Source organism: Spermophilus citellus (assembly GCF_964194105.1).
Source record: "Spermophilus citellus genome assembly, chromosome: 12".
Taxonomy (NCBI): Eukaryota; Metazoa; Chordata; class Mammalia; order Rodentia; family Sciuridae; genus Spermophilus; species Spermophilus citellus.
The window spans coordinates 15,125,716-15,137,856 of NC_138198.1; the positions used below are offsets into that span (position 1 = coordinate 15,125,716).

The 12,141-nt window shown below is 55.0% G+C and overlaps 1 protein-coding gene across 4 annotated transcripts in view; it reads right to left on the bottom strand.

Annotated features, from left to right (window-relative positions):
• Positions 1 to 12,141, bottom strand: part of PIEZO2 (piezo type mechanosensitive ion channel component 2) — a 345,423-nt gene that overhangs the window by 14,091 nt on the left and 319,191 nt on the right. For all 4 annotated transcript variants that reach the window (XM_081263438.1, XM_081263440.1, XM_081263439.1 and 1 more), the window contains 7 exons: positions 11,121 to 11,303; positions 9,479 to 9,728; positions 8,479 to 8,611; positions 7,482 to 7,629; positions 7,179 to 7,393; positions 1,546 to 1,704; positions 1,155 to 1,302 (listed from right to left, as the gene is read on the bottom strand). In XM_081263438.1, coding sequence (XP_081119564.1) covers positions 1,155 to 1,302; positions 1,546 to 1,704; positions 7,179 to 7,393; positions 7,482 to 7,629; positions 8,479 to 8,611; positions 9,479 to 9,728; positions 11,121 to 11,303 — 1,236 coding nt within the window. The remainder of the gene's footprint in view (positions 1 to 1,154; positions 1,303 to 1,545; positions 1,705 to 7,178; positions 7,394 to 7,481; positions 7,630 to 8,478; positions 8,612 to 9,478; positions 9,729 to 11,120; positions 11,304 to 12,141) is intronic.

Sequence of the window (12,141 nt, forward strand, 5' to 3'; positions counted from 1 at the left end):
TTGGATGTGGTGCGTCCTCACGAAGCCTTGTGGTGAGGCTTGGTCTCCAGCCTAACAGCACTGAGAGCTAGTGGGGAGTTTATGAGGACCTGGGCACACCAGGGGCCCGCCCTCTCCAGGGGTCAATGTTTTTCTTATGGGAATGGGTTAGTTATTATTGGGGTCCAACCCCTCTTTCCTTTCTTCCACACGTGCCTGCCTGCCTTTCTGATTTTCTGCCATGAACAGAGCAGTGTGAAGCTCTCACCAAAAGCCAAGCAGACGCCAGCACCCTCCTGTCCTTCAGAACTATGAACCAAAGCCAACCTCTTTCCTTTATAAAATCACCCAGTCTCAGCTGTTGTGTTTCAGCATTAGGAAACAGACCAAGGCACTTTGTCATCTCAATTCTTATGCTCCTTGAAAACAAGAACAAGCTGATATGATTTTAAGCACAGAGCCGTTCCCTTCAATTCCTCCCCCCTGTAAACCCAGGGGCCACACAGCACTGTCAACGGAGCCGAAGTCCCCAGAGGACGCTGGAAACCTTTACCTTGGAGGAGACCTATCCTAAGAGGATATTTTTGAGATCAGACAGACCGACGTTTCCTCCCCTGGCTAACATCAGTGGGTGTTTCCATTGCTAACATGCAAGCACTTCTTTTTCATTTCCTGAACTTTTGAAAAATTAAAAAAATAATAGTAATTTTATCTATACTTAAAACTTTAATACTCAACTTAGCAGAATAAGCCAATATTTGCACTTCTAATATTCAACCTTTTCCCTTTGCAGAAAGAAGTTAAATTGTCCTTCCCTCCAAAGAGTGGATGGAAGGTGGACGTGAGCCCCTGCCGTGTGCCCCACCCTTCCATGCGTGTGCTCCCTCTGCTCCAGAGGAGCACTCAGGAGTGACTGGTCTTACAGCCGTCCAGTGCCTCTTCTGTTAAAAACAGACCTGCAAAGTCCTGTGGCCATCGAGGACATCTGGGTGCTATCCCTGACAAGTGGCCCACTTGACTGTGGTGGCGGGGACCAGGTGAGCGGCCCACCTCCCTTGGTTCACCACACCCCCCAGGCCCCAGCTGGTCTTGTAGGCCACCCCTCTGAGGGACGAGGACAGCCAGGCCACCTCTCTGAGGGACGAGGACAGCCATGGTGCCCACATGGCTCTCACCTTCTCTGACTCTCGCCAGCACTTGAGGATGAAGATATGGGCGTAGATGTCCTCCACGCAGATCCAGCTGGACAGGCTCAGTGTGGTGTCCGTCCATACCCAGTCCATCACTGCCCTCAGCTCAGTCAGGAAGGGGACGAGGCGGAACCTGCCAGAAGCTCCTGTTAGAGACCACGTGGGGCCCGCGTCCCCCAGTCCGGGTGCTCATGCAGAGGCTCCTGAGCCTACAACTCTCCTGGGACCCTTGGGAGAGACCCGAGGTGGAGTGCAGTCCTCCCCATGCAGCAGGCCGAGGGCCAGTCGGCACTCCATCCCTGTCCCAGCTGGGATGCTCAGGGTCTTTGCACTGCAGCCCTAGCCCCCCAACAACCAGACGATGTGGTGCTCTCACCCTTGGAACAGGAACAGGTTGACATAGTTGTAGCTCTTGGTGAGGAAGTTCCCCAGCACGCGAGTTGGGTAGCCACAGCGGATCTGGTAGGCGGACAGCCCGAAGTAAACGCACTTCACGAAGTACCACAGCTGGGCCACCAGGTTCTGGCTGAACTTCCTGGAAGGTGAACACGGGGAAGGTGAAGGGAGGAAATAATTTTCTGATACAAAAGACACTCGTTTAGAATGAAAACACAAATCAAAAACCAAGAACCTAGCTGGGCGCCCTACCTCTTGCCTATAATTCTAACCGCTCAGGAGGCTGAGGCAGGAGGATGGCAAGTTCAAAGTCAACCTCAGCAACCAAGGGAGGTCCTAAGCAATGTAGGGAGACACTGTCTCAAAATAAAACATAAAAAGGGCCGGGGATGTGGCTCAGTGGTTCAATGAACCCCGGGGTTCAATCCCTGGTAACAAATAAACAAACAAGGACCTGATTTCTCTGTCAGTTAAAGGCAGCTTTAAGCAATTCTTCATACACAGCAGAGCACTTCAAAGGCAAAAGGTAGGGTAAGAAAACCTAATAGCTTAAAAGGTTTCCAGGGAAGGACTCTCCCACCCGCATTACTCAGTTGTTTAGGTCACAATTAAACTAAATCACTACACCAAGTGAGTCTACTAAGGACGCTTCCTTACAATGGGAACCACGCAGCTGGCACGGGCCAAATTAGAGCTCAGGAAAGAAAAAAAAAATGTATATTTTTAAAGAACTCCAGGTTTTAAGAAGACCTATAATTTGGAAAATGTAGGAGAGGGATTCTGAGAAGTGGAGCCTCATTTTTTTATTTTTATTTTTTAACCCCTGTCAAAAGCGGAAGCCAGCTACTGCTCAGCCCTCTTCCTCTCGGGTTTCCCCCAGAGGGCCGAAGGCGGCCACGTGTCCCAGGACTCCCTGAATCCCCTCCATAGTCCTGACTTCCCGAGACACTGTTAGGGGGTGTGAGGGTGATAAACATGGAACCAGCATCCTCCAAGACCCTGCGTAGACACGGAGGGTGTCTCTTCCCCTCGATGACCTCGGGAGGGGCTTGTAGATGGGACGCATCTGTCCTGACTGCCTCCAGCTGGGCCATCGGGAGCCTATTTCTTAGTTTAATAAACCTCCGTGAGGGCTGGGGATGGAGTTCAGTGGGAGAGCCTGTGTGCAGCATGTGTGAAGCCCTGGGTTCAAGCCCCAGCCTCCCAAACAGTAAGCCAATAGGGAGGATGGTGATGACGACGACGGTGATGATAGAAAGGCAAACAGCAAATGCATCTGCACCTGCTGGTGAGGGAGCCCTGACCAGCTACTGATTCTCTTTGAGTCTAGTTTTTCACGTTTAATGAGAAAAATATGCCTGACTTTCCTCTTTGGAAGGAAGGTTGTGGTGAGATTCAAAGGGCTCCGGTCGGGTCCCATCTTGGTTTCCACGCACATGCGTGATCCTCCCACGCCACCCGCCAAAAGAAACTTAGAGTGTAAACTCAGACTTCGAAGAGCTTCTTTCTTCTGACAGCTTTGTTAGGATATAAGTGGCACAGATGGAAGGATGGGGCTCACTAGGTATCGACATCTGTACAGTCGCATGAGGCCCCTCGGCAGCCAGCAGAGGGTTTCCGCGGCACCCAGTGCCCTCACCTCTGAAGCCTTCCGGGGCCTTCTGTGTGCCTTCTTCTCTCCTTTCTTCACCCACACGCGGCCACCCCTGCTCTGCGCCCTCTCCCTGCAGGTGGGCTGGAATTCTCTGAACGTGGTGTCCAGGAACACATGGCAACGTCCCTTCTGCCCGGCCTCTTCCTTCAGCAGGATCACTCTGAGATCCCGCCAGGCTGTCAGGCTGTGTCCTCCCACTCTGCACGCCAGGTGGCTTTCCCTCCCACTGCCCACTGGGCCTCTGGCCTCCTCCCTGATGTTGGTAATCTTGGAAGCTGCTGTGGACACTGGCGTGCGAGTCTGTGTGGACCTAGGTCTGCACTCCACATGGGGGACTGCCAGGTCACACTGTGGGTGGGTAGGGGACCTCAGAGAGCTCCGAGCCATCTGCAGAGTGGCTGGGTATGCCCATCCTCCCCCAGGTATCTGCTCAGTGGCAACGTGTGGAGGAGGAAAAACGCATTTTTGATGTTGAAACCTAATACTGGTGGAGTGCAAAATGTCCAGAAAGGGTATTAGCGACGGGTGGCAGTGAGGACAGAGGCTCACAGGTCCTGGGACACCCTATGTTAAATATCAGAAACTGAAGACAGACGGGCAGTTCTACCAGGAGTGGCCACAGGGTAAGGCTCCAGGGTAGCATTCCAGCAGGCCTTGCAAGGTGCCTGGGACCCGTGGCGTAGTGTCCCCTGGGACGTGGGCCAGCCTTCCTCCTCTGCTGCTGCCCTGGACGTGACAGCTCCCAAGGAGTGTGAAACTGAATGCCATGTGCTCGGTCGTAGATTACCCTGGAGATCTGACTCATGTAGTCATCAAGCCACAGAAGAAGTAGGTGTGTCTTTCTTACACTCCCTGATAGAGGGTCAATTGTTTTATCTTTTTATTAAATTAATTTTTAAAAAGTTTTGAGATAGTCTCACTTAGTTGCTTAGGCTTAATTAAGTTGCTGAGGCCGGCCTTGAACTTGCGATCCTCCTGCCTCAGCCTTTGGAGCCACTGGGATCATAGGCATGTGCCACCACGCCCACGCCCATCAGTTGGTTTATTTTATCTTTTTAAATTTCCCAAGTGTAGTGAACCAAGACTTTCAGAAAATGTAACAAGCAAAAACTTGAGACAGACATAGAAAATAAGATCTCATTCTTAAATCTGATTCAATAGAGAACAATGTACTCTGTCCAAGGACTTGCCCTCTGAGTTTCTAACTCTTCCTCTCAATGCCTGAATGTATTTCCTCACATGTCACCACCTGGCTCTTCCACAGATAGTGGTCACCTACAGACACACCAGAGCCCCTGCAGGACCCTCGCCAGAGGCTGGGAGCGGAGAGATGGAGGTCGATGCTTGGCTACAGTTGTCGAGATATAACCAGAAGGGACAGATGACAAAGCCTGCAGGTGCAGAGGGAGGTCAGTTCCCAGACCTGAGGTAGGGAGGGGCCCCGGAGACACAGTGCTGCTGCTCCATCAGTCACAGGGAGGAGAGGAAGGGCCAGCGGCACAGAGCAGGGGCAGGAGGAAGACAGCGCAGGGGCACCCTGCACACAGTTAAGGGGACAGGATTTAGGAGGCCGATGGTCCACTTTCCATGAGCAAGTGTGGTTTAACATCTGATCGACGATGCAGGAGTAACTGTTTTATGGGTCTACATCACCCCTGTATTTTGGGGGTATTCCAGCTGTATCTGGTTGGAAAGGGTGGCTTCTCGTGCTCTCTTCAAAGCCTGGTGGAGCGAGTGGCAGATAGAACCATGGTCCTCAGAGGCCTGTGCATCCTGATGCCTGTGCCTGTGTTATCCTGCCCAGCCAGGAGGACCACGCCGAGGAGACGAAGACATGGTGCTGGAGCAGCCAAGGGGGAAGCCACATTAAGCCGCGTGCCTGGAGGGGAAGTGGCAGGGAGGTGGCAGGAGCCAGTCTCTGGCCATGGTCTGCTTTTAGGGTTGTGGGATAATTGTACCTTTTCAAGATGCAGAATGCAGAGAGGCTGGGTGGCTCCAAACACTCTGGGAAGGGTCGACAGGGCATCCTATGGGGCAGGGGGCCATGGTGGACAATGCACAGCCACAGCCCCAGAGGCTGAGGTGGGGCCTGGGGTCTCCAGGAGCTGAAGGGCACCGGGAGGCACTCCTCCTGTGGGATCTGTAGAGGAGGGAGGCTGAGTGAGCTACTGAGCCTCTTTCTTCTGCAGAACTAAGAGTTCCTGGAGGCTTGGAAGACCTTGCCTGTGTGATGGTTTTAAACACCAGCAGATCGTCAAAGCTCATCATCGGCCACCTTGGGTGTTGGATGTGGCTTACTTCTCTGACCTCAGAGTCAGAGGTGACCATGTGTTTGTAGAGAAAAATCTACTCATTTTAAAGACAAGCAGTTGGAGTCACAGCCTTGTCACAACGGTTCTCCTCGCTGCACAAAGTGACTGCCAGCTTCAATTTGCATCATGCTCATGACCAAGCTGCGTGGCCACCGCTCCATGGGGTACACTGGAGATGTCAGGGCTACAAGGAGTCTTCTGGGTAATAATGCTCTGTTTGTGCAGTTCTACCTGAGGCTCAGGAAGAGCTGTCCTTGTTCCTTTGAAAACACTTGCCCAGCCACCATTCACTGTTACAAAGCAGCAGATCTCACAGCACTGAACACCACAGGCCAGAGCCTGTGGTCTTCCACCTTGCAGCCACCAAGTTCCCCTGCTGGAGCAACGTGGGGACCTCAGCAGCAGCTGCACAGGTTAACTGGAAGCCACAGGGGTGAAGCCATTTCCTGTTGCTTCTATTCCCACTTCCAAAAGCATCATTAGCCAGCCTGGGTGACACGCTGAGGACCCTGAGATGCAGTCACAGTGGTACTGTCCCCTGAGGCTTGCTCCACGGTGCCCTATGGCTGACGCTGCAAGCCTTCTGGGAGAGCATTCCTTAGAGGCTGGCCATGCCCCTGGGGTGGACGTGGCTCCTTGGGCCCCAGGCGGGGGAGCACCTGCTGACTTTCATCTGTGAGGCCAGGGTGCTCCTGGGGAAGAGCAGCCTGTTACATGGACCCTTCCCGTGGCGCTCTGTGTGCTGAGCCCTCCAGGACCTGGCAGCTGACATTCTGCTTGGAGCAGTCTGCGTAGCTCTCCTGGATGGCCCGAGCCCCTCCTTGGCTCATGCATTAAGTGCCACCTTTGTCACAAGTACTGACCCTGGTGGAAGGTGGCAGGGACACCTAGACTGCAGTCTGAGAGCAGGACAGGGTCGAGGCAGAGGGAAGAAGGGCGCAGCAGAACTGAGGTGTGGGGCCCAGCACAGTGGGCTGAAGGCCAGCGTAGGGACGGGCAGTGGCTACCTCAGGCGTCTCCGAAGCCCCTTCCCTTTGCATCAGGCTGCTTGGCACCTCCCTCGCCCGACCCCCACCTCATTCTAACCCACGGCAGTAGCTGGGCTAGGCAGCAGGGTCTTGGGGCAGTGCCCCTCCCACTTCCCACCCAGTGCCAAGACTCTGCCAGGTGCTTTCCGTGCCTCAGGCTATTTCACTCTCCACAGTGGGGTGGGAAGGCACCATCGGCCTCCCAGGGGCCAGCGTGCTCTTCAACCAGCTCAACAGCCTCCACTCCTTCCCTCACGCCTCTGATGACCACATCTCCTGCCCTCTGGCCTCCTGAGGAGTGCTCCGAGACCACGCTCCAGTTCCCCTCAGCTTCAGGGTGCACAGCCAAACCAGCACAAGGACCCCACCTGCCCGATGGCTGAGGCCGACACTTACTCTGAGCAACCTGCTTCTGTGGATGTGGATAAAGTACAGTCAAAATACTGTGGAGCTTTCCATTCCCACTGGGGACTTGCACCACAAATAGCAGACTCCAAACTATGACTTTCACACCCCTGGTGCTACCCTGCCCTCCTCTGCCTGTACTGGTGGGCCAGCGCATGGGCCGTGGTGACCTTGTCGCGGAGGATGGGCCACACGGCCAGCTTCCAAATCTCACCTCTCGGTCACGACAGGGAGGATGAAGAACATCCAGAAGTGAATTCCAAACACAAGAATGACCTGGAAAACGACCTTGCCCAGCACCGTCTTCCGGAGGTAGAGGGCTCGGTCCACCACCATCGTTCCAAACTGAATGAGGACCATCACCAAAAACGGCCCGGGGACCTGGTCTTCCGAGAGTGAAGAGGTGATGTCCGCAGCAGCCGAGTGTTTCTGGGGAAAGACGACAGGTGGCATTTCACGGGATGGTAAGTCACAGCTCACAGTTGGTGGCACACAGAATCCTTTGCCCCCAACCTACCCCAAAGGCCCAGAAGCCGAAGACGATGATGATGAAGTCCACGGTGTCGGCCAGGAACATGAGCACATACACGTCGGTCACTGCGCTGTAGTCCGGGTGGATGAGGTTGTAGAAGAACTGCCGGATGGGCACATAGATCTGCAGCGTCCTGCACAACAGAGACCCCACCCCACTGTTCCAGGAGGCCCGGAAGGGACAGGGAGCAGAGACCACCATCATCCCGCTCCTCTGTGCTCCCTCTTCTAGCTGGTCCCCTCTGCTGCCTGGGCTGGTGGCATCCTGCCCACACAGGAGCAGTGAGCTCTCTGCCAGGCGTGGGCAGCTCTCTCTGCGTGGCCCACGACCTTCTCCTGTTTGGAGCATGTGAGAGGCATGAAGCCCAGGAAAGTGGGGATGGGTTTGTGGCTGTCCACTGACTTGGATGGGCTGTGTGACGCTCTGTAAATTGGTGCAACAGTCAGACCTGGCGCCAGGGTGGGGCTTGCTGCGGGAACACAGGGGGCACGCCGTCGGTGGTGCCAGGCATGCCACCTCTGCACGTTAGGAGCCCCTTCAGTGCAGGGCCCTGGCTGCTTGTGGACACCAACCCCTGCACCCACAGTGGGCAGGAGGGACCTGTGCAGTCTAGGGGACCAGCTGTTCAACACCGACAGTGTTGACCAAGCCACCTCCCCGCAGTGTGTCTTTACAGCCCCTCCAGCCCTAAGATCACATCCCTCTTTGCACAGCTGGGTGGCATGATCGCGGCTGCGAGTGGGCACTATGAGCCCTTGAAGTCACCCATCTATTCTGTCTAGATAGAAAAAGCGTGGGTACCAGTGCCACGCACGGGAAGGAGCCACTCTTGCTGAAAAGACTGCTCGAGTGCGGCCACAGTCATCCCATCCCGTGGGAGAGGTCCCTCCTCAGCTCCTGGGCTTCCTGAGTTGCAGGAAGAGAGCACACAGCTCCTGCACTCAAGCAAAGCACGCGCACCCCGCTGTTTTGGGGTACTCACTTTTTTATGGTGAACGCTTTGGCTTTGACGAGCTGCTCCTGAAGCTTCTCCATGTAGAGTTCCCTTTTGCTTTTTTGCTTAATACTCAAAACGCTGCTGCCCTTTTGGCTGCTGTTCCGGGTGCTGGTGCTGCCTAGAGATAACAAAGAATGAAAGAAACCATCAATGGAGTGTGAAGAACCGGCTTTGTCAACAGGAGTGTCACAGAAGGCCCCGGAGCCCACGTGCAGGAGGGGTGGCTCCAGTTTTCCTGAGGAAGAGATATGCACAGTTGCCTCATGAACACAACTGGGCAGGTAGGAGCCTGCCCTCTTACCCCTGCTTCCATGCTAAGGAAGATCCATGGGCTTTTATACCTAGTGGTGGCTCTTCCTGGGGTAGCTGTTTAATCTCCGTCCCCGGAGGAAACACATTGGACGGACAGTGGTTATTGTGCCAACTAGAGTCCCAGGTTGTGGCTCTTCCAGATGGAAACCCTAACTCATACCCTTTTTCAAATCCTAATTTCTCCAAATGTAAAACAAATATGACCCACCTGCCAGGTGGCGCAGGCTCTGCAGATCATCCCACTGAGCTACAGACATGAGCCCGGGCACAGAGGCCTGGCTCCTCCAGGAGTGTGTTGCTAAAAGTCCCCATTGAGAGAACACAAACACAACTTCACAACAGGCTGTGGTTCCTGGCTCCCTCCTGGTACCCTGGACGTGCTCAGAGGCATTTGTATGCACGAGGCACGAATGATCAGGTGCCTGACACGTCCTGGGTATCAGGCAGAGTGCTGGCCCCTGGTCACCGCTATCTGAAGTCCTTGTTCCTGGGAGGAGTCAGATGCTCTGGGCAATGAGGTCACACGGCTGCGGAGGGGGGGACTTGACCTTGGGCCTGTCTGATTTCAGAGTCCTCTTTTCATATTACGAGGTTGATAACACCTGACAAACCCCCACCTAGACCAGAGGAGGATGGGGTATCTCTGCAGCCCCGGCCGCCTCGCGACAGATACCTCTTTTGGACCTATCGGAAGAGAAGCTGGACCCTGGGGAGATCTGGGGGCTGCTGCCGCAGTGTTTCCTCCGGATGGTGGTGGGCTGCTCGGGGAAGGTCACGTGCACGGACTCCACAGAGGCGGCCAGGTTGATGGACTTGAGAGAGTCGGAGGAGTCCCTCCTGCCATGGCTGAAGGAGGGCTCGTCATCCGACTCCTCCTGGTCGCCACCGTCCACGATGTCGTCTTCGTCCCACAGGCCGTGGCACTGAGGAAGCAGGAAAGTGACGACTGAGGTCTCAGCTGCAGGAGGGACGCTGGCTCCCTGTCCTGCAGCACCTGTGCCTCGCGACCAGAAAACCAAGGAGGGTCCAAGAAAGCTCGCCAGCTGGACCTGCGGGAGTCCCGGGAGCGGGGCGTCTGTGTGTCCACCACAGGTCTGGCTCGGACACGGAGGGGGGGCCAGGGAAGCTTGGCAGGTGAGCAGGACGAAACGGCAGTCACTTGACTTTCCCCATGAGCAAAAGGCTCTCCAGAACTCGCCTGTGCTCACAGCAGCATCTGAATCAACACACACACACACACACACACACACACACACACACACACACACCCTGTCACTGTCACCAGCTCAGACCCACCAGCCTGTGTTCACCAAACATCTGCACCTGGAGAAGGTCGCCACCCTCTCCCCGTCTGCCTGGTGGGAGGAGATGCCTGGCTCCCAGGGCTGAGTGGAAGCAAAGCTGCTAAGATTCTGCTCAAACTGCCTGGTTCAGCCAGGGGCTGTGGCGCAGGCCTGTAATTGCAGCAGCTCAGGAGACTGAGGCAGGACGATTACAAGTTCTAAAGCCAGCCTCAGCAACTTAGTGTGGCACTAAGCATCTTATTTTCTAATAAAAAATAAAAAGGGCTGGGGACGTAGCTCCGTGGTCAAGCACCCCTGGGTGCAGCCCCTGGCCCTGGGGGTGATCAGCAATGGCGACCTCCTGTGCAGCCTGGCTTCTGCTTCCAGGCAGAGTCATGGACTGCAGAGCAGGAGCGAGGAGTGCAGCAGGAGCTGGGGAGCCGGGCTGAGCAGGTGCTGCTAGGGAAGGCCTAGCAGGCGTGCACCTGCCTGTGGGGCGTGCCAGGAGCCAGAGCTTCCTCAGCACCTGATCACAGGGCCAGTGCTGCTCCCCAGACCTGGGGTCCCTCCTCCCAGGTCAAGTGGCCGCTCACCAAGGGGAACGTTCTATGACAAGAAACCACCCAACAAAAGCAACGCTGCTCCAAGGTGGTGGCAGGAGGTGGCCCCGGACCAGACCCAGGCCTTCCAACATCCAGCTGGAACGAGGGTTGACATTTACTGTACGGTATGGGCTTTAAGACACAGCACCCACTTAAGCCAGGCCCACAGCGGGACCAGTCGCGACATGTCCCACCCAGGGTAGGCGTGCGGGGAGAACGTCTCCCAGAGTTACTACAAGTTCCCTCACCAACGTCACAGGCTTGGGAAGAAACATCCATGGGTGGACACAACTGCAGCTTGTTCTTACAGAGGAGCACACACGGGCACATCCCCCATGACTGGGCTGCCACTGCCCTGATGCCCAGGTCCCCAGGAACACTGAGGGGCCGCTGTGAGTAGGCTGAGCCCAGCCGAGGACCGGACGCCCACCTTCAGAATGGAGCGATGGAAGAAGAGCGCCAGGAGCTGGATGAGGTCGTACAGAACATAGCCCTCCTTCTTCTCCACGCCGATGATGTTGGGGGGGTGGTAGGGCTTGTCCTTGTACAGCTCCACGTTCTTGTTCCAGGGGAAGAAGCCGAACTGGAAGAAGTACTTGACTACGATGGCCACCTGCACAGGGGGAGAGGGCTCAGGACGTTGACCCTTTCAGGGACGGGCATACATGGAGGAAGGGCACCCACACGGTTCCAGTGGCAGGGGTGCGCACGATCACATGGAGCGTGACCAGGTCAGCCACACGGCCACTGAGGCTCCCCATCCTGGATTCAGAAAGGCCACCTGATGGCCCACACTGCTGCCCAAACCATTCTTCACCTCCTCCGTGTCTGAGGACCTGGCTCTCACCCTGAGTTAGATATTTACAGAATTATTCAGATATTGAAATCTGATACTTAGGAACTAGTTGAATAGAAACATCTATATCTTCACATGTTATGCATAGTTTTTTTTATTAATCCACATGACATAGTTTTTTTTTATTAATGACTACTTAAAAACTTTCTGAGTCTGGCTTATTTTGCAACTTTGGTGTATGGTTCTCACCCTCCTTGTGTGTCTGTCTGTCACTGAAAAGCAGGACACAACGATTGATCTCTACTTGTCTGTGCCTCCGTATGCCTAGCACTGGTCTCAGTGCTGGACACTGGTTCAGACTGTGGAGTGAACGGGAGTCAGCTTCATTTCCCATTCATGTCACTCCTCAGCGTGACAGAAAACAGACAGTCCCACCCCACAAGTAGCTCCTAGGGTGAGACCGGGGTCTGACAGACGCCCTCAGGGTGGAACGGTCAGAGGTGACCCCTCCCTGAGAAGCCTGGTGAGTGTTGAGAATGAAGCAAGGCTGTGGCACACAGGTCAGTCAAGGAATTAGGTCAGCATTGTTAAGGAATTAGGACTTAGGTTATCAATGCTCTAAACTGGATACTTCTGAGACGTTGTTAGGGTTAGG